We start from the raw sequence: 26,500 nt of genomic DNA, 5'->3' as shown, positions 1-26,500 counted from the left end.
GAGCTCCGCCCTCACCGGCCCTCGCCGTCGCACAACCGTGGTGAGGCTGGGCGAGGTCACCTCGCCTTGCTCGGCGACGGCGAGCCTCCCCAGTGGACCTTGCCGGCGAGCTTCCCCCTGGCCGGACTGGCCAGGGGGAAGAAGGAAAAGAAAAAAAAAAGAGAAAGGAAAAAAAAATTCGAAAAAAATATTAAAATATTGCCACGTCACTGGTCGGCGCCGACCGGCGTCCACGTCAGCTCCGGCCTGCCAAAAGGACTGAATCGGCTGAATTGCAAAAGGTTTGGGACTGAATTTGCAAAAAAAAAAAAGGTTTAGGACTTTTTTGGTAATTTTCCCGCTTATGATGTATGGACTGTCCTTCTTATCAGTATCACGAAAAGCGATTGATTTTTCTTTTGGCATATAATTTTTTTATTAATTCAAGGCTGCAAAAATTAACTATACTTTAAAATTCGGAAGAAATACAACGAGGTAAAAGTATTGGTGAGGGACTTTAATTTCATAGGAAGTAGCAAAACTATTTAGAACTTATGTCTTGAAATATCGTTTATGCAATCCATCTCATATGATAGCATAATAGCCAAACTTGCAAGGTTTTTCAATTATTTAAGAAATTTTATATTATGTTCTTTGACTAGTAGTGTACGCGATTGACGAACGGATGAAAGATCAACGAATATTTGATAACCAACGCAGTACTACCATAGAAGTCTCAAATATGATATAATCATATGTTTTTATCGAGTAGAATATTAAGTATATATGTATCTTTGACGGACTGGTTTGAAAATTGGTCTACCATATTATAATGACATTTGAACATTAAATGCATTCAGTTCAGATGAAAGCCTTCTTTCCTTACCCAAATTGAATCTTGAGAACTTTTTAAGGAAAGTAAATTTATAAAGGAAAATCTCAAAAAATCTTAACCAAAATACACTAGTGAACATTAAGTCCATTAAAAGTATTGTTCTCTAGCTCCCTCTCTCCTCTCTCCATCGACTTCTTCAACCTTCAGCCATGCGGAGGGCTTGAGCTAGTCTCACCGCCCCCTCTCTCTCTTGTTGATTTTGTTTGAGTTGTCTTGTTATTTTCTTATTTTTTCTTATCTCCATATAGATCTGGGAGTTTTCTTCTCCCGGTTTAGTTCTAGATCTGAGAATTTGAACTCTCCCGGTCTAATTCTAAATTTTGGAGTTATTTTCTCCCGATTTAGATATGGGAGTTCAATAATCTTTCAGGGATTCGATATCTCGTGCTCTATCCGTGTATAGGTCCTCTACATCCAATTTCGATGGTGAACGTAAGAGTTCTAGCGTTTCACTGAACTATAAAGATTTGCTCTTCCAAAAGTTACATATGTGTTTATTCAAACTATTTTAGTTGTTTTCGTACGGGTGTAGAGGAAGGTGAATCTAAGCGCACAATGCTAATTGGCAATGTTGTAGTTTTTTGAGAAGGAATTTCCGGCTTGTACTCATCATTGACAGTGATACAAGATCGAGTGATCGTCCGCCGATTATTTTGCTTGATAGATCCGTTCTTATGGAATGAGTGTATGCTTAACCATGTTGGTTAAGTCCATTCAAATTAATGAGAAAAGACTCTTATCTTGACAATTTTTCGAGGAGAGTAAAAATATAAAGGAAAATCTCAAAAAATCTAAACCAAAATACATTTGTGAACATTAAATCCAGTCAATTTAATGAGAAAGTCTCTTTTCTTTTCCAAAAAGAATGATAAGATTTTTCACAAAAAGTAACAATTTAAAGGAAAGTCTTTTAAGTCTCAATCTAACTATAATTAGGTTATATATATTTTGTGCAGTAACGCAACTATGTATTTAGAGAAGTCTTTATATTTTTTCAAGGAATTTTGGGAGAGAAAAATATTTTAGAGTAACATGCATATCAAATGGTATTTAATGTAATGGGTAGTGAAAGTATCTTCATGGGAATGAGAAGATGTTTATGCTTACAAATCTAAGTTTAAATTGACTCTATTTGGTAGGATATATTATGTGATATAAAGAATAAATTGTGCAAATATATCTATACAAGAGAGAGAGAAATTAACTTTTTCACTCGAATTAGAAATTGGAGCCGAATAGACCGACGTTATGTGAAACAATATAACAGTAAAATTGTCTATACAATAAAATGTATGTCATGTTATAGAAAACATCGATAATATTTAACATACATAGATACTATAACATAGAGCATAAAATTACTTTGCTCAATTCAATACAAAATATAATAAAAACAAATTTAAAGTTAATTTTACTTAATCAAAGAATTATAATTGCTTGAAAAATGACAAAATAGTTGTGTCAAATTAAAAGGGAAAATAGTCTATAATAAGTTCAATTTCAGTAAGTGGATTTATAATTTATATATAAGAAAAATGAACCTCTATCATTCAATCATATAACAAACGACACATTTAATTTTGCTAATTTTTTCTTCTATTATTTAAATTCTATAATTATTATCACTGCCATAACTCTAAAAAAACGTATTAATTTTTTCATTTAAGTTACAAGTGAATAAAGTAGATTATGAGTTTTAGTAAATATAAATTTCGATATATTTTAGAATATAAACTCATGCGAAGCATGGGAAAGTGCACTAGCTGGTTAAGAAAGAGTGATTATAACACACTCTATTGGCATAAAGAAAAGTTACACAGGATATCACAAGCTGTCATACAAACAAGTGCATATGGCATATGCCATTCTAAGGCATACACAGACCAGATCATTACAATAGAAGTAACAAAATACTAAATCGCAGCATATTGTTTCCCGACTCCAAATTCACATCATAGCAGTTCAAGGACTAGTAGCAGGGACAGACATGTCCTCCGGAACGAAAGGCAACGTTGGCTTAGGGAAATCAGGGAGATGAGGAAATTCGGGCACTTCCGGCAATTCTGGCTTTGGTATTGTTGGAAATTCAGGCTTTGGCAGTTCGGGAAGTGGCGGCAATTCGACTTTCGGCAGTGATGGCAATTCGGGCTTCGGTAGGCTCGGGACGTCAGGAAGGTGAGGCAATTCTGGCTTAGGCAATTCGGGCACTTCGGGCAAGGTCGCCTCCAAAAGTCGGCGAGCTCCGACCAGGTTCTCGCCAATTGTCAAAGACAGAGCAAGGACGAACAATGCCAAAAGATGCGCGAATCCGTGACACTTTGCCATCGGAGAATCAATCGGCTAGCAAATCTAAGGACTTTCGAGTGAAGAAGCTGTGAATCTCAAGTGAAGAGGTACAGGTGTGTTTGGGCAATTGGCTTGATTGGGGGGGCTTTTAAAGAGGATGGACGTGGGGATTGAGGAGACTGCAAGTATTGTTTGGTGGGAAAACAATCCAAGTGTTGTTCAACTTCTAAACCATTTTCATTTCCATATGTTCAACAACAAGATGGAGCAGATGATCCACAAAGGATCTTGCCAATTATGGGCTTTCTAAGCCTGTAACTATCAGTTGTGCTGGATTTCTTAGCTAGGCGGGAAAGTGAAGAAAGGAAATGGTTTCTGATATGACTATGTGCAACACGAGGAAGTCCAGAGTTTTGGTTGGTGAAGTCAATAATTTAAGGAAAAAAAATCTAAGTTTTGTCAGTGATCATTGTACATGATATGTATACTTATCTAAAACTAGTCTAAATTTATTAAGTGCATTATATAAATTTATTAACCTTCTCTAAGGCTCCGTTATTCTCACGGAAAACAACTTCCAGGAAAACGTTTTCCCAAACTTTCGGATGTTCAGTTCGCAAAAAATAAACTAATCAAGGAAAACATTTTCCGCCAATGGAAAAAACACCTAGGGAAAATGTTTAGCAGTAAACATTCTAAACATTTTCCATATATTTTTGTTCACCTCACTTTCTTTAACACATTTTCCTTTTCTATTGTTTTTTATAAAAAAAAATTAAATCAAGTTTTTAATTATTTTTTATTTTTTTCCTTTCTTTCTTTTTCTTTTTTCTTCTTCCTCGGATGGTTGCTGGCCATGGCGGCGGTTGGCAACTGGCCACAAGCAAGCTCGAGCCTCGCCCAAGGTCGCCAAAGCCTCGCTGACGTCTGGCAACCTCGAGCGAGCTTGGACATTGCTGGCCTGTGGTGAGGCTCGAGCTTGCCTGTAGCCGGTCGCCGGTTGTTGCCGTGGCCAGCAACCGGCCGAGGAAGAAGCATAAGGAAAAATAAGAAAATAAATACATATAATTTTAATATAACAACAATTAAAAATAAAAATAATTAAAAATTTTGAATTTTTTGGTAATTGTGTAGAGAAAATGAAATCAAATACCAAAAAATGGAAAATATTTGTTAGTTCATTTTCAATTTTCAGCCGAACACAGGAAAATGTTGTCATTTTCCTGAAAAATAGCTTCTTGAAAAATATTTCCCAGAAACGTCACATTTTCCGTGAAACAAGCGGAGCATAAGCTTTCCATTCTCTTTCTCTATTTATCCATTGACGAGCACTCAATACTTTTCATTTTCTCTTTTTGCATGCTGGAGTTAAGGATGATTGTCGCTTACTTTTCAATTTTTTTTTTGTATACCTACCCCTTGTTCACCCTTAAGAGGGTAGAATATTTGCTATTCTGGTCTTTCTGTGCATTTAATCTCCTTTTTTTTCCTCCTCATAATGAGGTCTTGGGTGCAAAATCAACTAATGAGAAATTGATTTTTCTTTTCTTTATTTGATCTTGACTTGATATTGAATGGATATTCGGTTATTATCACTCCCAATTAGATAAGACAAATGACTACATCTCAACATATAAATTTACATCCGAAATGTAAAAAATGAGACTAGGTCATAATCTATTTTTTTTTTTATGTATGATCATCCTTCTTGCTAGTATCTCAAAAAGCAAATGATTCTTTTTTGGGGTAATACCACGAAAAACCCTAAACTGGTATACCTATAACAAATTTATCCTGAACTAATTTTTTGACTATCAAAAATCCTAAACTGGTACATTTATGACAAATTTACTGAAAAATAATTTTTTTATCACCAAAAATTCTAAATTGGTACACTTGTGACAAATTTACCCTCCTTTAAGTTAGATTAATACTACAGAAAATTACAAATTAGTAAATCTGTGACAAACGGAGGGGTAAAACCTCAAATAGGACAAATGAACCTATCTCATTCCATCATATAATAAACGACACATTCTTTTTTTTTGTTGATTTTTTCTTCGATTATTAGATTGAATGGTTATCGTTACGGTTATAACTCTAAAGTGTTAAATTTCCATATAAGTTAAATGTGAAAAAAGTAGATAAGGAGTTTTAGTAAACATAAAATCTTCTATTTTGGAATATAAAACTCCTATAAAACATGGGCAAGTGCAGTAGCTATATTAAAAAGAGCAATTATTTTATAGCTTACTCTGTACAAAGAAAGTTACACAGGACATCACAAACTATGAACGAGTTCCATAGTTCACATCACAAACTGTCATAATAATAAATCATGTTCTGAGGCATGCTCAGACCATTGAAATAGAAGTAATAAAATACTATATGGCATCATATTGTATCACTACTCCATCATCACATCACAGTGGTTCACGGACTAGTAGCAGCCACAGATTTGTCCTCTGGCACCGTGGGAACGAAAGGCAATGTTGGCTTGGGGAAATCAGGAAGATGAGGCAATTCGGGTACTTCCGGCAACTCCGGCTTAGGTATTGTTGGAAATTCAGGCTTTGGCAGTTCGGGAAGTGGAGGCAATTCGACTTTTGGTAGTGATGGCAATTCGGGTACTTCCGGCAACTCCGACTTAGGTATTGTTGGATGTTCAGGCTTTGGCAGTTCGGGAAGTGGCGGCAATTCGACTTTCGGCAGTGATGGCAATCCAGGCTTAGGCAAGCTTGGGATGTCGGGAAGGTGAGGCAATTCTGGCTTAGGCAGTTCGGGCACTTCGGGCAAGGTCGCCTCCAAAAGTTGGCGAGCTCCGACTGGGTTCTCGCCAATCGTCAAAGACAAAGCAAGGACGTACAATGCCAAAAGATGCGCGAGCCCGTGATAGTTCACCATCGGAGAATCAGGGCTAGCAAATTGAAGAACTTTCGAGTGAAGAGGCTGTGGATCTCAATTGAAAAGGTGCAGGTGCGTTTGAGCAATGGCTTGGTGGGGGGGTTTTAAAGAGGAGGGACGTGGGGATTGGGGAAATTGCAAGTATGGTTTGGTGGGATTTTTGGCCAAGTGTTGGTTCAACTTCTAAACCAATCTCATTTCCATGTGTTCAACAAGAAGTTAGAGCCGATAATTGGCTTTCTAAGGTTGTAACTATCAGTTGTGCTGGAGTTCCTAGGTAGGCGGGAAAGAGAAGAGAAAGGAAATGGTGTATGATCTCCCTATGTACAACAGGACGAGTCCATAGTTTTGGTCGGAGAAGTCAATAATGTAAGACCAAACTCTAAGTTTTGTCGATGATCATCGAATACAAAATGTATACCTGATTTAGGTTTCATCTGTTTCGTGAAAAATGATTGATTTGAAAAATATTTTTCTTAAAATAGTCACTTTTATCTCTTACAAAATTGAATGAACAAAAAAATATTTTCATCGTCCACAAAAATATTAAGACATAAATTATTATCGATAATGAAAACATTTTTCATTGAATAATTATTTATAGGCAATCGTTTTTAGGAAAATATTGTCCAAATCATACACTTTCCGTGAAACAAATGCACCCTTAAGGATTACTTAAATGGTAAGCGTGTTATTTCTCCGTCAAGGTCTGGGTTTGAATTAGACTTGTCAAAATGGGTCATAGGCCCATTTTTTAACATATATTCGATGAACTGAGTTGTTATATGGGTCAATTATATTATGTGAATGGGTCATAAGTGGGTTTTGAATGGTAAAGCCCAAAATAATATGGCTGTTAAATGAGTTCACAACTTAATTAAACACAATTCGCTTTTATGACTCTCTTTTCACTTTCTCTCACCTTCACTCGATCTCGCGCTTTCTCACTCCGTGCTCTCACTTTAGTTTCGGTATGAGTTTTCCTAAATTTGGTTAAATACAGAAGTGCATTATATAAATTTATTAACCTTTTCTAAGGCTCTGTTCGTCTCACGGAAAACAACTTCCAGGAAAACGTTTTCCCGAACTTTCGGATGTTCAGTTCACAAAAAATAAACTAATCAAGGAAAACATTTTCCGCCAATGGAAAAAACACCTAGGGAAAATGTTTAGCAGTAAACATTCTAAACATTTTCCATATATTTTTTTCCACCTCACTTTCTTTAACACATTTTCCTTTTTTATTGTTTTTTATAAAAAAAATTTAAATTCTAGTTTTTAATTTTTTTTTTATTTTTTTTCCTTTCTTTCTTTTTCTTTTTTCTTCTTCCTCGGACGGTTGCTGGCCATGGCGGCGGCTGGCAACTAGCCACAAGTGAGCTCGAGCCTCGTCGGAGGTCGCCAAAGCCTCGCTGACGTCTGGCGACCTCGAGTGAGCTTAGGCATTGCTGGCCTGTGGTGAGGCTTGAGCTTACCTGTAACCGGTCGCCGGCTATTGTCGTGGCCAGCGACCGGCCGAGGAAGAAGCATAAGGAAAAAGAAGAAAATAAATAAAAATAATTTTAATATAACAACAATTAAAAATAAAAATAATTAAAAATTTTGAATTTTTTGGTAATTGTGTAGAGAAAATGAAATCAATTACCAAACAGCGGAAAAATATTTGTTAGTTCATTTTCAAGTTTCAGCCGAACACAGGAAAATGTTGTCATTTTCCTGAAAAATAGCTTCTTGAAAAACATTTCCCAGAAACGTCACATTTTCCGTAAAACAAGCGGAGCCTAAGCTTTCCATTCTCTTTCTCTATTTATCCATTGACGAGCACTCAATACTTTTCATTTTCTCTTTTCGCATGCTGGAGTTAAGGATGATTGTCACTTACTTTTCAATTTTTTTTGGTATACCTACCCCTTTTTCACCCTTAAGAGGGTAGAATATTTGCTATTCTGGTCTTTCTGTGCATTTAATCTCCTTTTTTTTTCTCCTCAGAATGGGGTCTTGGGTGCAAAATCAACTAATGAGAAATTGATTTTTCTTTTCTTTATTTGATCTTGACTTGATATTGAATGGATATTCGGTTATTATCACTCCCAATTAGATAAGAAAAATGACTACATCTCAACATATAAATTTACATCCGAAATGTAAAAAATGAGACTAGGTCATAATCTATTTTTTTTTTTTATGTATGATCATCCTTCTTGCTAGTATCTCAAAAAGCAAATGATTCTTTTTTGGGGTAATACCACGAAAAACCCTAAACCGGTATACCTGTAACAAATTTATCCTGAACTAATTTTTTTACTATCAAAAATCCTAAACTGGTACATTTGTGACAAATTTACTAAAAACTAATTTTTTTACCACGAAAAATTTTAAATTGGTACACTTGTGACAAATTTACCCTCCTTTAAGTTAGATTAATACTACAGAAAATTACAAATTAGTAAATCTGTGACAAACGGAGGGGTAAAACCTCAAATAGGACAAATGAACCTATCTCATTCCATCATATAATAAACGACACATTCTTTTTTTTTGTTGATTTTTTCTTCGATTATTAGATTGAATGGTTATTGTTACTGTTATAACTCTAAAGTGTTAAATTTCCATATAAGTTAAATGTGAAAAAAGTAGATAAGGAGTTTTAGTAAACATAAAATCTTCTATTTTGGAATATAAAACTCGTATAAAACGTGCAGTACCCATATTAGAAAGAGCAATTAAAGCTTACTCCGTATAAAGAAAGTTACACAAGACTTCACAAACTATGAACGAGTTCCATAATTCACATCACAAACTGTCCTACTAATAAATCCTTTTCTGAGGCATGCTCAGATCATTGAAATAGAAGTAATAATATACTATATTGCATCATATTGTATCACTACTCCATCGTCACATCACTGCGGTTCATGGACTAGTAGCAGCCGCAGATTTGTCCTCTGGCACCGTGGGAACGAAAGGCAATGTTGGCTTAGGGAAATCAACAAGATGAGGCAATTCGGGCACTTCTGGCAATTCCGGCTTCGGTATCGTTGGAAATTCAGGCTTTGGCAGTTCAGGAAGTGGCAGCAATTCGACTTTCGGCAGTGATGGGAATTCTGGCTTCGGCAGGCTCGAGATGTCGGGAAGGTGAGGCAATTCTGGCTTAGGCAATTCGGGCACTTCGGGCAAGGTCCCCTCCAGAAGTCGGCGAGCTCTGTGACATTCCGGATTTTGGCCCATTTTTGGGGTTTATAAAACGTGTAATTCGTCAGTGCGCTTATAATAGAATTTCGCCCGGGAACTGATCACTCTTGGGTTCTTGTTTTTAAAAATAGAAATTTTGCTAGAATCGCACTTGATCGAATTTGGCCGTTATTTAGACCCCAAACTTGGCAGTCGATTTTCGGGAGTTTCGGGAAGAATTTAATTGGACAGTGTCGATATTATTGTGGCCAGCCTCGAGATTGTCGGAATAGTGGAAAAGTGAAATTTTGGACCGGGTGCGAATTTGACCGGTAGACCTCCTCGTAGTGTGTTTCGAGTTATTTTATTTTGGCCCGTTGTCTTATATTATTGTTTGGGATTTTTCGGGACAGCTTAGATCTTTTCCCGGGTTTGAATCGCGACAGCTAGAATAATATTTAGTTTAAACCGTGTCCGTTGGTTCGCGCTCGAGGATAAATATTAGCTTTTTCTTTCTCTCTCCTTTCTCCTCTGCGCCGCGCCACCCACCCCCGTGCAACGTCCCCTCCTGCGCACATCTCTCTCTCTCTCTCTCTCTCTCTCTCTCTCTCAGCCGCGTCCTCGCCCCCACCCCCCCGCCCCTTGCGTGCACGTCCCTCCCCCATTAAGCCATGCACCTATCCCTTCTCTCCTTTCTCTCTCCTCCTTTTTCCTTTTCTTTCTTTCTTCTCTTCTTCTTCTTCGTCGTTCTCTCCTTGACCGACCGGGCTCCCCGCTCCGCCTCGCTTCCTCGCAACTCGCTGACGGGATCGCTCGCCAGCGCCGCCGTTGCTTGTCGGGCCGCCGTCGCCGTCCGCCGTCGCACCGCCCGACCGCCGCCACCGTCCGCTGCCCACCACCCCGACCGACCGGGTCTCTCCTTCTCCTCCGCACCTGGCTTCGCCGCTCGAGACCGCCGTCCCGTGTCACTCGCCGCCGTTGTCTGTCGCGCCGGGCGTTGTCCAATTACGCTGCTCGGGCCGTCGCCGCCGTCGTCCCACCGCCTCCAGGCCGCCACTGTCGTCGCCCGGCGAGTTCGTCGCCGCCGCTCCTCACCCCTGGCCCTCTCTCTCTCCTTCACCCTCACCGCCCCGGGCCGACCTTCATCCCCCTTTAGCTCACCGCCGCCGCCGTCGCCGGATACGGTCAATACGGCCAAGCCAGCCTTAGCTACCTCACGGCGTCCTTGCCCGAGCTCGCCCCACCCGCCGACTGCAAAATTCGCTGCCCGCCAAGTAGCTTGCCTCCGTCGCCGTCCGATCGTCATTCCGGCAACCCGGCTCTTGCCGGCGAGCCACCCGGCTTACGGCCACCACTGCTCGGCCGAGCGTGCCCATGGCAGTGCTCGAGCTCGCGGCGAGCGGCCCCCGGTCGTGGCCGAGCCGTTGCCCACGCGCACTACCCGCGCGCCCGCCGCCCAATCGTGGCCTATCGCCCTGCACCGTGCCCGTCCCGACCAGGCGCGTCGCCCGGCCGTGGCCCGGCGCCTGTCTGCCCACCTTGCACCTCGCCCGTTCGGCCTTGCCGTGCGCCCCGGCACGCCTGTTCGGCCACCGCGCCCGCGCGCCTAAAGGGCGCCGTCCGGCCATTGTGCCGCGTTGGCCGGCCACCGCGCCCGTTGGCCCGTGCCCGCGCCTAGTTCGGACTGTTCACCCGGGCCATTTTAGGCCCGAGCCGATTTTCTCCGGGCCAAAACCAAGTAAGTGACTTCCTAAACCTTACCTAGTACTTTGGGTATTTTTAGACTTGTTTAGGGTGAAATTTAGTACCGGCTTAGGACTTTAATTAGGCGTTGGCTAATTAGACCGATTGTGCTTAATTGGTGAATTATTGTGGCGATAATTGTGCGGCTGATTTAGTGATTGATCGAGATAAATATGCCTCGACCGAATTGTCGTGGCGCTGTGGGTGAATTGGATTAATTGAATGTGCCGACTTGAATGTCGGGTCGGTGGGCCGATGTCGGGAGCATGAATTGAGTTGACTGATGTGGCGTGCTAGATTGACATTGGTGAATGGGTGGTGATTGAAATTGATTTATATGACTAAGAGCATGGTGAATTTTGTATTGTGGTGCATGTGCATGAGAAAAGCCCGGATCGATCGGAGGGCTGAGCCTGAGGCGTGTTTACGCGGGCTATGAAAGGTGAGTTAGACCTGAGGCGTAGGTTACGCGGGTCATTGGAAAGGGAAAAAATGTCCTGAGGCGTGGTTACGGGGGACTGAGCCCGGCTTGATCTGATGGCTGCCAACCTGAGGCGTGGTTACGCGGGTGTGGCTAGAAAGGCAAGTAATGACCTGAGGCGTGGTTACGCGGGTCGAGAGAAATGTCCTGAGGCGTGGTTACGCGGGACTGAGCCCGGCTTGATCTGAGGGCTGCCAACCTGAGGGGTGTTGACCCGGGTTGTGAGAAAGGACCTGTGGGGTGTTGACCCGGGTCGTGTGAAAGTTTATTTTTGAAAGGTCCTTGTGAGGTGTTGACCCGGGACAGAGCCCTGATTGATCGGAGGGCCGACCAGCGGGGTGTTGACCCGGTCGTGTGAAAGTTGGATGGATGCGCATGTGAAATGTGTTTGGGTTGAATTGGATGAACGTACGTGTGTATGGCGCTCGAATGATTTTGATGTGTTCATTGACTATTATTGCATTATTATGATTTGACTAATGTGCAAAAGTGGCATGTGGTTGGATGGCGAGGTAAGTCCATTTATGTGAATTATATATATGTAATCGGGTAGATTGCATGTACGACTTGTCCTGGGCACGCATTGGCCTATGCGGGGTATAGGGGTTGCTTATTGAGACTCGTTCTCACGGTTATTATATAACCATTTTCAGATCTCGCGACCGTGATTGATTGGAGACGACACCGTGGTATCTCTGGGATGGAGGACGGGTCAAGTTACCCCATATTTTGTGTGCCCTCTTTTGATAATAAGAGATACCCCACCACTATTCCCTTGATGTCAGGTATTTGGAATTATTGTTTTGACTATCCCCTCATATTTTATTGTCTGGTTGTTTTAAATTCGCCTCGCTTGCCTTTATCGTTGGGTGTTTCGCTTGGGTCGGCGACGCGCCCCGGGACGTCGTGTTCAATGATTGACCATCGAGGGGTGTCGCGAGCCCGTTGGGGTTCGGGGCGTGACAAGCTCCGACCGGGTTCTCGCCGATCGTCAAAGACAGAGCAAGGACGAACAATGCTAAAAGATGCGCGAGTCCGTGATACTTCGCCATCGGAGAAATCAATCAGCTAGCAAATTGAAGGACTTTCGAGTGAAGAAGCTATGAATCTCAAGTGAAGAGGTGCAGGTGTGTTTGGGCAATGGCTTGGTGGGGGGGTTTTTCAAGAGGAGGGACGTGAGGATTGGGGAGATTGCAAGTATGGTTTGGTGGGAATTTTGTCCAAGTGTTGGTTCAACTTCTAAACCATTCTCATTTCCATATATGTTCAACAACAAGATAGAGACGATAATTGGCTTTCTAAGGTTGTAACTATCTCTTGTGCTGGATTTCCTAGTTAGGCGGGAAGAGAAAAGAAAGGAAATGGTATATGATCTCTCACTAAGTACAACAGGACGAGTCCACAGTTTTGGTCGGCCAATTCAATAATTTAAGGAAAAATTCTCAGTTTTGTCGGTGATCATTGGACATGAAATGTATGCTTATCTAAAACTAGTCTAGAACTATTAAAGGCACTTAATAAATTTATTAACCTTCTCTAAGTTTTCCATTCACGTGCACTCAATACTTGTCATTTTCTCTTTTCGCATGCTAGAGTTAAAGATGATTGTCACTTAAATTTCAATTTTTTTTGTATAACTACCATTATTTCACCGTTTTTTTTGGGTCTGTTTATTCTGGTCTTTATGTGCATTTAATTTCCTTTTTCTCTCCTAAGAAAGGGGTCTTAGGTGCAAAATCAATTTATGAGAAATTGATTTTTCTTTTCTTTATTTGATCTTGACTTGCAATTGAGTGGATATTCGGTTATTATCACTCCCAATTAGATTAGAAAAATGACTACATCTCAAAATATAAATTTACATCCGAAATGTCAAAAATGAGACTAGCTAATAATCTATATATTATGTACGGATCATCCTTCTTATCAATATCTCGAAAAGCAATTGATTCTTTTTCTTTCTTTTTTTTGCCACAAACTCTTTTTATAAGTGGCTTCAAAAGTTAACTATGCTTAAAAATTCGGCAACAATACACAAAGATATAAGGAATGGTGAGGGATTTCGATTTCAGAGGAATTAGCAAAAACGATTAAGAACTTATGAGTTGAAATTATCTTTTATATAATCCATCTCACATGATAATATAATAGCCGACCTTGCAAGGTTTTTTTTTTAATTATTAAGGAATTTTATAGTATGTTCTCTGAATAGTAGTGTACGTGATTGATGAACAAATAAAAGATAAAAAAACATTCAATAACCCACTTAATACTACAATAGAAGTTGCAACAAATATAAAAAATATAATCATATTTGGGTTAATACCACGAAAAATCTCAAACCGGTACACCTATGACAAATTTATCCAAAATTAGTTTTTTGACCACCAAAAACCCTAAACTGGTATACTTGTGACAAATTTACCGTATGTTAGTTTCCGTTAAATTTTACTATTAAATTATTTTGTTAAATGACACGCAACAGTTGACGGATGTATCAATTTTGGGTTTTATCCTCTGTTTGTCACAGGTGTACCAGTTTGTGATTTTTTTATGTATTAATCCAATTTAAAGGAAACTAACGGAGTGTAAATTTATCAAAAATTTACCAGTTTTGGGTTCCTGGTAGTCAAAAAAATTAGTTTGGTGCATTTTTGTCACAGGTTTATCAGTTTGGATTTTTGGTGATCAAAAATTAGTTTGGGATAAATTTGTCACAAGTGTACCTATTTTGGATTTTTTGTGGTATTAATCTATCATATTTTCGTACACAGTAGAGCATTAACTATAGATGTATCTATAGCACACGGGTTTGAAAGCTGGTCTAATATATTATAGATGCTTCTGGATATTAAAAGCATTCAATTTCATCAAAAATATTCGTTTCTTATCCAAATCGAATTTTTAGGTTTATTCAAGAAAAGAAAAATTTAAAGAAAAATCCTTAAAATTATAACCCAATACACTTTTAAACATGTAATGCATTCAATTTAATGCTCAGATTCTTTTCTTTTCCAAAGAGAATGATAATAATTTTTTCAAGAAATTTCAAAACTTAAAGTAAAGTCTCTTAGAATCTCAATCTAAATACAAATATTCAGGTGATATTTGTCCGTGTGGTGAAGTAGACTACGTATATAGAAAATTCTTTTTATTTTTTCAAGAATATTTTGAGAGAAGAATATTTAGAATGTCAACATAGTAAAAAATATCATATATTTTGAATATTATAAATAATAGTAGTATAATTAATTTCATGATAATGAAAAGATGTTTATGCTTATAAACTTTAGGTAAAATTGATTCCGTCAAACACGACTTGTTATGTGACATAAAGAACAAATATGCAAATATATCTACACAATAGAGAGAGAAATCGACTATTTCACTTGACATGGAATTTGTAGCAGAATAGATTGAGAATATGCGAAACAATATTCAAGAATGGAATAAAAAAATATTTCATAACAGTAAAGTTGACTATAATATACACAAGATACTATTTGATAGAAAACATATATAATAATTAACATGCATCTATACTATAACATAGAGTGCAAAATTAATTTGGTTCAATCAAATACAAAATGTAGTAACGTACAAACATTAGAGTTAATTTTACTTAACTAAAGAATGATGATTGCTTGAAATATGACAAAATAGTTGTGCCAGATTAAAAGTAATCTATGATAAATTCAATTTTAATAATATAAGATATTTCAGATGTTTGATGAGTATGAAGTGAATTTATAATTTGTATATAAGACAAATGAACCTATCTCCTTCCATCATAAATAAAAGACACATTATTTTTTTACTGATTTTTTCTTCGATTGTTAGATTGAATGGTTATCGTTACTGTTATAAATCTAAAGTGTTAAATTTCCATATAAGTTAAATGTGAAAAAAGTAGATAAGGAGTTTTAGTAAACATAAAATCTTCCATTTTGGAATATAAAACTCCTATAAAACATGGGCAAGTGCAGTAGCTATATTAAAAAGAGTAATTATAGCTTACTCTGTACAAAGAAAGTTACACAGGACATCACAAACATTAACGAGTTCCATAGTTCACATCACAAACTGTCATAATTATATAAATCATGTTCTGAGGCATGCTCAGACCATTGAAATAGAAGTAATAAAATACTATATGGCATCATATTGTATCACTACTCCATCATCACATCACGGTGGTTCACGGACTAGTAGCAGCCACAGATTTGTCCTCTGGCACCGTGGGAACGAAAGGCAATGTTGGCTTAGGGAAATCAGGAAGATGAGGCAATTCGGGTACTTCCGGCAACTCCGGCTTAGGTATTGTTGGAAATTCAGGCTTTGGCAGTTCAGGAAGTGGCGGCAATTCGACTTTTGGCAGTGATGGCAATTCAGGTACTTTCGGCAACTCTGGCTTAGGTATTGTTGGATGTTCAGGCTTTGGCAGTTCGGGAAGTGGCGGCAATTCGACTTTCGGCAGTGATGGCAATTCGGGCTTTGGCATGCTCGGGATGTCGGGAAGGTGAGGCAATCCTGGCTTAGGCAGTTCGGGCACTTCGGGCAAGGTCGCCTCCATAAGTCGGCGAGCTTCGACCGGGTTCTCGCCGATCGTCAAAGACAAAGCAAGGACGAACAATGCCGAAAGATGCGCGAGCCTATGATAGTTCGCCATCAGAGAATCAATCGGCTAGCAAATTGAAGCTATGAATCTCAAGTGAAGAGGTGCAGGCGTGTTTGAGCAATGGCTTGGTGGGGGGGGTTTTAAAGAGGAGGGACGTGGGGATTGGGGAAATTGCAAGTCTGGTTTGGTGGGATTTTTGGCCAAGTGTTGGTTCAACTTCTAAACCAATCTCATTTCCATGTGTTCAACAAGAAGTTAGAGCCGATAATTGGCTTTCTAAGGTTGTAACTATCAGTTGTGCTGGAGTTCCGAGTTAGGCGGGAAAGAGAAGAGAAAGGAAATGGTGTATGATCTCCCTATGTACAACAGGACGAGTCCATAGTTTTGGTCGGAGAAGCCAATAATGTAAGACCAAACTCTAAGTTTTGTCGATGATCATCGAATACGAAATGTATACCTGATTTAGGTTTCATCTGTCTCGTGAAAAATGATTGATTTAGAAAATATTTTCCTAAAAATAGTCACTTTTATCTCTTACAAAATTGAATGAACAAAAAAATATTTTCATCGTCCATAAAAATATTAAGACATAAATTATTATCGATAATGAAAACGTTTTTCATTGAACAATTATTTATAGGCAATCCTTTTTAGGAAAATATTGTCCAAATCATACACTTTCCGCGAAACAAATGCACCCTTAAGGATTACTTAAATGGTAAGCGTGTTCCTTCTCCGTCAAGGTCTGGGTTTGAATTAGACTTGTCAAAATGGGTCATAGGCCCATTTTTTAACATATATTCGATGAACTGAGTTGTTATATGGATCAATTATATTATGTGAATGGGTCAAAAGTGGGTTTCGAATGGTAAAGCCCAAAATAAAATGGCTCTTAAATGGGTTCACAACTTAATTAAACCCAATTCGCTTTTATGACTCTTTTTTCACTTTCTCTCACCTTCACTCGATCTCGCGCTTGCTCACTCCGCGCTTTCACTTCAGTTTCGGTATGAGTTTTCCTAAATTTGGTTAAATACAGAAGTGTTTTAACAATATGGGTCGAGGTCAGATATGTGTTGGGTATGGGTCGAGTCGGATATAAGTCATTAGATTTATATTGCACGGAAATGGTTCAAAACGAGTTATATAAGTCAATTTCGGTAAGACCATTTTCGACCCGAGCCCGACCCGCGGATGAGCACATCCAAAGCTTCTCGCGACAGGCACAGTAGCCGCCACTAAATTTGTGCAGCCCTTCTTCTTGAAAATTTCATGTGACAGCCCAACCTGAAATTAAAAAAAGGGATAAGCGCATTAGAAGTCCTAAAACTTGTCATGAAAGTGCAATTGAGTTCTAAAATTTTCAAAAAGTGCAATCAAATCCTAAAACTTTTAAAAAGTGCAATCGAGTCCTAAAACTTGTTGCAAAAGTCCAATTGAGTCATAAAACTTTTAAAAAGTGTAATAAAAAAAAGAACTTAGTTGGACCAACTTGACAAGTTTTAGGAGTTGATTGCACTTTTTGAAAGTTTTAAGACTCAATTGTACTTTGTGATAAGTTTTAGGACTTAATTGCATTTTTTGAAAGTTTTAGGATTCAGTTGCACTTTGATGACAAGTTTTAGGATTTTCAATGCACTAATCCCTTAAAAAAAAAGTGAAGCCCCATCGCAAAAGCTCAGCTCGAGTTTCTCTCCCTCTCTCTGTCTCTCTCGCTCCAGCTCTAGCTCGAGCACAAGGACGACAGTGTTTAGACCAAGAATCCCCCTTCGGCCTTCTTTTGGGGCATAGTTCATGTGGCGTCTTGCCAATAAGCCAACCCGGCGAGGTTATAGACGATTCTGTGTCTTGTAAGTACTTGCACACCTTGCGTTTGTCGTAATGTTTCACTTAATTCATGCGAAGGAAGATGGTTGTCCCTTACATTGGATTTCTCCGAGCGCTAAGGTTGAAATTTAAATTTAACAGCCCTTTGACCACCGCCGCCGCTTTATATTCAAAGGACGGTAGTGTTAGTTGCATGGTTAGCATGTCCGAATGATGGCAAATGGCTGACTTGGTGTTTGAAGTAGATGTGTTGAATTGTTCTTTTCCTGTTGAGAACGTTTCTACTTCGTAAACGTGAAAATGTGATGAAGATAAAAAATTTCGTGAATATTGTAAGGGATGTTCTATGATGTGGAAAGTAGTGCATCACCATCACCGTTTGATTATTGATGTGAACTGGTATTTTGTTCAACTCTTATGTTGCATGAAAGGTGGTAAACCCGTTGTCAAACAATGACAAAATCTCCACCCCTTTTCTCTCCATAAGTCTATCCTCGTGCTCTCATCTGGTTGCACTGGCATTTCAGGGTTCCTTAAACAGGATAGATTACACTAGAAGTAGATGTTTTCAGTTTCAAGCTCTGAATGAAGACACATCCGTATCGTCATCTATGTCGTTGATTAAGCGCATAACTCCATCCTTTGCTGCTCACGCTCAAGAGAACCATATGCTTCTGAGCTCTTCTTCTTCTTCTTCAGCGTTTCATGAAGCCTTTTCTGCTACATCACGGTCTCTAGATGATGCGCACACAAAGGATGGTAGCACACGGGTACATCCTTTCTTGACGTCCTTAAGAAAACTATGCATTCTTTCTTGACATCCTCAAGAAACATGCATTGGTGTGTTTCGTCTTATGTTCTTGGTGCCAAAACATATAATTTGGTTAGCGTCAAACTCTGATTGATTTACTGTGCATTCTGAATTATTTTACTTCACTTTCTCTGCTATTGGATCCAAATAGTTTTATACTCACTGCTTTTGGTGACTTGAGGAATGCAAACTTTCCTTGTTTGAATATTACAAAGACAAAAGAAGTGGAAGAAAATTGTATTTGATTGAATATGCGAAACAATATTCAAGAATGGAAAAAAAAAGATTTTATAACAGTAAAATTGACTATAATATACATAATATTCTATTTGATAGAAAACATAAATAATAAGTAACATGCATCAATACAATAACATAGAGCGCAAAATTACTTTTGTTCAATCAAATACAAAGTACCAACATTAGAGTTAATTTTACTTAACTAAAGAATGATGATTGCTTGAAAAATGACAAAATAATTGTGCCGAATTAAAAGGAAAAGATCGACCAAAAAAATTAAAAGGAAAAGTAATCTATGATAAATTCAATTTTAGTAAAATATGATATGTCAGATGTTTGATGAGTAGGAAGTGAATTTATAATTTGTATGTAAGACAAATAATCTATCTCATTCCATCATATAATAAAAGACACATTCTTTTTGCTGATTTTTTCTTCCATTATTAGATCGAATGATTATTATTACTGTTATAACTCTAAAATGTTAAACTTCCATATAAGTTAAATGTGAACAAAAGTAGATAAGGAGTTTTAGTAAACATAAAATCTTCTATTATGGAATATAAAACTCCTATAAAACATGGGCAAGTGCAGTAGCTATATTGAAAAAGAGCAATTATAGCTTACTCTAAAAGCAAAGTTACACAAGGCATCACAAACTATGAACGAGTTCCACAGTTCACGTCACAAACAGTCATACTAATAAATCATGTTCTGAGGCATGTTCAGACCATTGAAATAGAAGTAATAAAATACTATATTGCATCACATTGTATCGCTACTCCATCGCCACATCACAGCGGTTCACGGACTAGTAGCAGCCACAGATTTGTCCTCTGGCACTGTGGGAACGAAAGGCAATGTTGGCTTAGGGAAATCAGGAAGATGAGGCAATTCGGGTACTTCCGGCAACTCCGGTTTTGGTATTGTTGGAAATTCAGGCTTTGGCAGTTCAGGAAGTGGCGGCAATTCAACTTTTGGCAGTGATGGCAATTCGGGTACTTTCGGCAACTCTGGCTTAGGTATTGTTGGATGTTCAGGCTTTGGCAGTTCGGGAAGTGGCGGCAATTCGACTTTCGGCAGTGATGGCAATTCGGGCTTTGGCAAGCTCGGGATGTCGGGAAGGTGAGGCAATCCTGGCTTAGGCAGTTCGGGCACTTCGGGCAAGGTCGCCTCCATAAGTCGGCGAGCTTCGACCGGGTTCTCGCCGATCGTCAAAGACAAAGCAAGGACGAACAATGCCGAAAGATGCGCGAGCCTATGATAGTTCGCCATCGGAGAATCAATCGGCTAGCAAATTGAAGCTATGAATCTCAAGTGAAGAGGTGCGGGCGTGTTTGAGCAATGGCTTGGTGGGGGGTTTTTAAAGAGGAGGGACGTGGGGATTGGGGAGATTGCAAGTATGGTTTGGTGGGATTTTTGTCTAATTGTTGGTTCAACTTCTGAACCAATCTCATTTCCATGTGTTCAACAAGTTGGAGCCGACAATTGGCTTTCTGAGGCTGTAACTATCAGTTGTGCTGAGTTCCTAGTTAGGCGGGAAAGAGAAGAGAAAGGAAATGGAGTATGATCTCCCCGAGTACAACAGGACGAATCCATAGTTTTGGTCGGAGAAGTCAATAATGTAAGACCAAACTCTAAGTTTTGTTGATGATCACCAAATACGAAATGCATACTTGATCTAGGCTACGTTTGTATCGTGAAAAATGATTGATTCAGAAAATATTTTTATAAAAATGAATAAACGAAAAATATCCATCGTCTACGAAAATGTTTAGACAAAAATTATTACTGATAATGAAAATATTTTTTATTGACTAATTATTTCAAGCGATACAAGCGATCGCTTTTAGGAATATATTTTTCAAATCATACACTTTCCGTTATACAAATGCACCGTTAAGGATTACTCAAATGGTAAGCGTGCTCCTTCTCTGTCAAGATCTGGGTTCGAATTTGACCTGTCAAAATGGGTCATAGATCTATTTTTTAACCCATATATAATGGATAAAGTTATTATATGGATTAATTATATTCAAGTAAATGGGTCATAAATGGACTTAGAATAGTAAAACCTAAAATAAAATAGGTGTTAAAATAACTTACTTAGACCCAACCCGCCACTATAACTCTCTTTTCACTTTCTCTCACCTTCACTCGATCTCGCGTTCTCACCTCAGTTTCTGTACGAGTTTTTCTAGATTGTGTTAAATATAAAAGAGTATTAGCAATATGGATTGGGATCGGGTATGTGTCACTAGATTTGTATCGTATGAAAATGGATCAAACTAAATTAAATGAGTCAATTTGGGTTAGACCATTTCGACCTAACCCGAACCTGACCCCAAGGATGGGCACATCCAAAGCTTCTAGCGATGGGCGTAGTAGCCATCGCTAGAGCTAGATAAGTATTGTTGTCAAATTTGTGCGGCCCTTCTTGAAACATTTAAGGGGCCATCCTTAAAAAAGCGAAGCCCATCGCAAAAGCTCAGCTCAAGTTTCTCTCCCTCTCTCTGTGGCTCTCTCGTTCCAATCGGGTCGGGTATGTATTGGGCATGGGTCAGGATGGGAATGTGTCGGTAGATTTATACTGTATGAAAATTGGTCAAGGCAAATTAAATTTGTCAATTTGATCGGACGATTTTCGACCCGCCCCAAACCTGACCAAACCTGACCAAACCTGGCCCAAGGATGAGCACATCCAAAGCGTCGCAAGAGCTAGATAAGTACTGCTGTCAAATTTGTGCGGCCCCTCTTGAAACATTTAAAGGGCCGTCCTTAGAAAAAGCGAAGCCCGTCGCAAAAGCTCAGCTCGAGTTTCTCTCCCCTCTCTCTCTCTCTGTCTCTCTCGCTCCGTCGCTGCAGCTGGAGCTCGAGCTCAAGTCTCAAGGACTAGTAGAATCCCCCTTCCGCTTTCTTCTTCACGGTCTTAGCAGGTCATTGTTCGCTCTCTCTCTCACGCATTTCACAGGGCAATGTGAGGGGCCGATGGTTCGATCATGTGTTGTGGAGTCACTGGATTATGTTCTTCGTTATTCTATATCTTGTCACTTCTGGGTCATAGCTCATGTGGGTTGGTCTTGCCAACAAGCTAACCTGGTAAGTTTATAGACGATTCGGTGTCTTGTAAGTACTTGCACACCTTGTGTTTGTCATAATGTTTCACTCAATTTATGTGAAGGAGGAGGGTTGTCCCTTTCGTTGGATTTCTCCGACAGCTCAGATTGGAATTTAAATTAACGGACCTTTGAACACCACCGCCACTTTATATTTAAAGGACGGTAGTATTAGTTGCGTGGTTCACATGTCCAAATGATGGGAAATGGCTGACTTGGTGTTGAAGTAGATGTGTTGATTTGTTTTGTTCTTTTCCTGTTGAGAACGTTTCGACTTCGTAAACATGAAAATGCGTTGAATATAATCCGTATGAAAATAACATTGTAAGGGATGTTCTATGATGTGGAAAGCAATGTATCACCATTACCCTTTTGACGTGATCACCTTTTGATTATTGATGTGAACTGGTATTTTGTTCAACTCTATATGTTGCATGAAAGGTGGTAAACCCATTGTCAAACAATGACAAAATCTCCACCCCTTTTCTCTCAATAAGTCTATCCTCGTGCCCTCATCTGGTTATAATGACATTTCCTTGGACAGCATAGATTACACTAGAAGTTATTTGAATATTATTTGAGGGTTATGATGGTGGGGTTCTTGTTTTCAGTTTCAAGCTCTGAATGAAGACATGTCCACATCATCATCTATGTTGTTGATTAAGCGCATAACTCCATCCATTGCTGCTCACGCTCAAGAGAACCATAGGCTTTTGAGCTCTTCTTCTTCTTCTTCAGCCTTTCATGAAGCCTTTTCTGCTACATCACGGTCTCTAGATGATGCGCACACAAAGGATGGTAGCACCCGGGTACATTCTTTCTTGACATCCTTAAGAAAACTATGCATTCTGTCTTGACATCCTTAAGAAGCATGCATTGGTGTGTTACGTCTTATGTTCTTGGTGCCGAACATATTATTTGGTTAGCTTCAAACTCTGATTGATTTACTGTGCATTCTGAATTATTTTACTTCACTTTCTCTGTTATTGGATCCAAATAGTTTTATACTCGCTGCTTTTGGTAACTTGAGGAAATGAAATCTTTCCTTGTTTGAATAGTACAAAGACAAAAGAAAAGGAAGGAAAATTTAAAAAAAAAATTTAGATCCCTTCAAGGATCACAAAACATTTTCTCCAAAGATTGGGGGGGGGGGGGGGTGTGGTGTGGAGGAATGGAAGGAACTGCTTCAAAGCCCCTCCTGTCCCCTATTGCGCTTGGTTTTTGTAAAATAGGGAATTTGATTTGAGAAAAGTTATTGTAGTCTATTAATTTCTTTTATTTCCTTCATAGCCTTTTCTTTTGACATTGATGCAGGTCACTTAATCTTGTTCTTGTCATTTTGTTGAGGATGATGAATGTTTTGGAATAAAATTATAAAATCATAAGTTGGGTTCTGGTGATGTCAAAATTAGTTCCAGGAGTTTCTCATATTGTGCTTTGGAAACCAAAATGAGAGAACATCTTATAATCATACTTTGGTTAGTAGCTTCGTGGCAATGAATATAGTAGCAATAATTTCCCATTCACCAAATCACATGGACAGCCAGCTTAATCCATTAGTAAGGTCCAGTTTGGCATTTGATTGATATTGGATCTCATTTGCTTGAGTTGTATTACCAATCTCAGGTGAATTTCTTCCTTGTAATTTCCCTAATGGTTTCTATTTGTCAACTGTCAGGTAAAGCCACCGTCAAAGAATCTCCCTCAAATTGTAAAACCCACTCTAAGACCTCTTCAAACATTTTCTTCACCACCTCCCTCTCTTCTCTCAGACCTCAAGCTGCCCTCTCCATCTCCATTACCAACCTTGACTCTCTCTACAACCAATCATGATAATCTGATAAACTTTCTTAAGTCCAAACTCTCTTTCCCTCTCACACCAAAGAGTCTCCTCCACTTCCTCAAGTCCAAACTCCACCCAAACCCTAATTTGACCCTCTACGACTTTCATATCTTCAGTTGGGCCTCCACGATCGACTCCTATCGCCATGACCACTCAACATTTGAGTGGATGGCTCGCACTCTCGCTATTTCAAGCCGTTTCGAGCAACTCAATTTGCTTCTCCAGTTCATGGCCTCAAACCCTTGCCCTTGCTCTGATGGAATTTTCTCATGCCCCAGGACGGAGTCAATCTTTCAATTCTCAGTCGAGGCTTATTGCAGAGCTCGGAAACTGGAGGAAGCAATGATTGCTTTTGAGAGTATGGAGAAGATGATTGATGGTAAGCCGAGTGTGGTGAGTTATAATGCTTTGATTCATGGATTTGTGAAATGGGGTGAACATGCCAGGGCTTTGGCTTTCTATGATAGAATGATAAGGAACAGAGTCAAGCCTAATGTGATCACCTTTAATATCTTGATTAGTAGTTATTGTAGAAATTTACAGTTTGGATTGGCTTTGGAATTGTTTAAGGAGATGAAGGAGAAGGGTTGCAGCCCCGATGTGGTCAGTTTCAATACTTTGATCAAGGGGTTTTTTCGGGAGAGGAAGTTTGAGGATGCGATTGCAATGGCTTACGAGATGATCGAACTGGGGTGCCAGTTGTCGAGTGCTACTTGTGAGATTCTGGTTGATGGTCTCTGTAGGGAAGGTAAAGTGGCTGAGGCATGTGAATTGCTGATTGGTTTTTCAAGTAAGAGAGTGTTGCCTGAGAAGTACGATTATTTTGGGCTTGTGGAAGCTTTGTGCGGTTCAGGCAATTCTTATAGAGCACTTGATGTTGTTACTGATCTGTGGAAGAGAGGGAATTTGCCAAGCTTGATTGCTTGTACTACTTTGGTGGAAGGTTTGAGGAAGCAAAAGAAAAGGGAAGAAGCACTTGCTTTGATGGAAAATATGCTTAAAGAAGGTATTGTACCGGACATTGTGACATTCAATTGTTTGCTTGAGGATCTTTCTGATATGGGGAAGACTGTGGAAGCGAACAAATTGAGGTTGTTGGCGCAAAGCAAGGGTTTGGAACCAGATGGCCTGACGTACAGGGTTCTGGTATCTGGTTTTACAAGAGAAAGAAAGAGAAAGGAGGGCCAGATTCTGGTAGATGAGATGTTAGACAAGGATTTTATACCTGATCTCACAACATACAACAGATTGATTGGTGGACTTTTGAACTCAAAAATTACTTCAAGGAAGAAAGGTTGAAGATGGGTTAGGATCTTATTCATTTCAACTTCGTTTCTTGAATGCTGGCATTGGTTTGGGAACCCCCTTATGCTTTGTGCTCGGTTTGCGAATCAGTTTTATCACTTTGGGACGAAGCAGGTTTATGCCTGTGTTTCAGATGGTTGAGGGCAATGGGCAGCCTGGTAGGGAGCAGAATAGAAATTGGTACATGCACAAAACAATGAGTGGAAAGGAACGGAAACTTCGCATTGAGTTGTGGGAATCATAAAGCCAGCAGAGCCAGATTGTGATGTTCGGCAAGAGATGATGTGGACAAGTAGTGCCCGGACGACATCTAGGAGGTATGAACCATGGTAACAGTGATAAACATAATTCTAGGATATGATAGTCGGTAAAGTTCAAGCGACTGAAAATAGTTTGTTTAGATCTGCATTTGCAAATAAACGTAATTAATAATGAAATCGATAAGCTAGTATACTATACACGAATGATGAAAAGTTGCAGAAGATCAACATTAAGTTTTCAGGGAGATCTCAAACTGTTATCAATCAATTTAATGAGGTAAGAGCTTCAGGGCAGAGACTCCATGGAAATTCTGAAAGACAGGAAGTGCGAAAAAGAGGGATGAGCGTTCCTCTACTTGGCAACATTGGTTGGGACTTTACTTCGTTACACAACCTAGTCATACTATATGTGTTACAGAGCCTCCTTCCATTTCATCAGGAACTCTTTTTTCTTCTTTTATTCCCTAATTTTTGGGCTGCCTAAGGAAATATTTCCGAATGCATTAACGACTGAGATTATCGAAGTACTATTGGTGACAAGAAACGAGGATAGACGACCTTCTTTCGATGTCAAGTGATCCGGATTCCGGACTAATTGAGAGTGTCGTGTTTGCCTGCACTTATTGACTACTTTATGGCTTTTACTTATAACGTTTCCTCCAAACTTTGAAAATAAAAAGAGTTTATTTAAGTTTCAAAAATTGTGAATGCGGTAATTACAATTTCATATGCCAATATTTGAATGCTTAAAATAGTTTCAACTATTTGAAGTTTAATGTAATGTCAAAGTGTGAAGTTACGAGAGATTTACCAAATGTCATGGAAGTTATTCCATATAGGCTAAATTCTTTGAATATTTTCTATATCATTGGTTGGACTTTGTCAAACTCTAAAATGGCCAAATTTGAGGTTATAAGGGTCCATTAGTTTCGCCATTTGATTCGTTTAGGTAAATAAGTCAATGGAAAATGTTTCCAGTCAAAGAAAAAGGTTTTCCTACTAAAGCTTGAATTTAAGAAAA

At 39.1% G+C, this 26,500-nt stretch overlaps 5 protein-coding genes across 5 annotated transcripts; 1 reads left to right on the top strand and 4 right to left on the bottom strand.

The window, feature by feature from the left end:
* Positions 1-5,364: 5,364 nt before the first annotated feature.
* LOC130134504 (protein PELPK1-like) lies at positions 5,365-6,151 on the bottom strand. Its single transcript, XM_056303281.1, has one exon. The coding sequence runs from the start codon at positions 6,062-6,064 to the stop codon at positions 5,594-5,596; it is 471 nt and encodes a 156-aa protein (XP_056159256.1). The 5' UTR covers positions 6,065-6,151; the 3' UTR covers positions 5,365-5,593.
* A 2,598-nt stretch (positions 6,152-8,749) lies between these two features.
* On the bottom strand, positions 8,750-12,609 carry LOC115667129 (protein PELPK1-like). The gene is made up of 2 exons (XM_030588745.2): positions 12,430-12,609; positions 8,750-9,267 (listed from the first exon to the last, which is right to left on the bottom strand). The coding sequence occupies exons 1-2, from the start codon at positions 12,509-12,511 to the stop codon at positions 8,978-8,980; spliced, it is 372 nt and encodes a 123-aa protein (XP_030444605.2). The 5' UTR covers positions 12,512-12,609; the 3' UTR covers positions 8,750-8,977.
* A 2,840-nt stretch (positions 12,610-15,449) lies between these two features.
* LOC115667768 (protein PELPK1-like) lies at positions 15,450-16,167 on the bottom strand. Its single transcript, XM_030589312.2, has one exon. It carries the CDS (start codon positions 16,126-16,128, stop codon positions 15,658-15,660), a length of 471 nt encoding a protein of 156 aa, XP_030445172.1. The 5' UTR covers positions 16,129-16,167; the 3' UTR covers positions 15,450-15,657.
* A 3,317-nt stretch (positions 16,168-19,484) lies between these two features.
* On the bottom strand, positions 19,485-20,302 carry LOC130135041 (protein PELPK1-like). The gene has a single exon (XM_056303271.1). It carries the CDS (start codon positions 20,228-20,230, stop codon positions 19,760-19,762), a length of 471 nt encoding a protein of 156 aa, XP_056159246.1. The 5' UTR covers positions 20,231-20,302; the 3' UTR covers positions 19,485-19,759.
* A 1,517-nt stretch (positions 20,303-21,819) lies between these two features.
* On the top strand, positions 21,820-26,098 carry LOC115684348 (pentatricopeptide repeat-containing protein At2g36240). Its single transcript, XM_030609083.2, has 3 exons — positions 21,820-21,891; positions 22,683-22,880; positions 23,750-26,098. Exons 2-3 carry the CDS (start codon positions 22,704-22,706, stop codon positions 25,211-25,213), a joined length of 1,641 nt encoding a protein of 546 aa, XP_030464943.2. The 5' UTR covers positions 21,820-21,891; positions 22,683-22,703; the 3' UTR covers positions 25,214-26,098.
* Positions 26,099-26,500: the final 402 nt, after the last annotated feature.

This window comes from Syzygium oleosum, unplaced genomic scaffold (assembly GCF_021117445.2).
Source record: "Syzygium oleosum isolate NSW1041296 unplaced genomic scaffold, Sole_v2.1 Sole_v2.27, whole genome shotgun sequence".
Lineage (NCBI taxonomy): Eukaryota > Viridiplantae > Streptophyta > Magnoliopsida > Myrtales > Myrtaceae > Syzygium > Syzygium oleosum.
The sequence above is the reverse complement of the archived record's forward strand: the minus strand, read 5'-3'. Positions and strand labels throughout refer to the sequence as shown.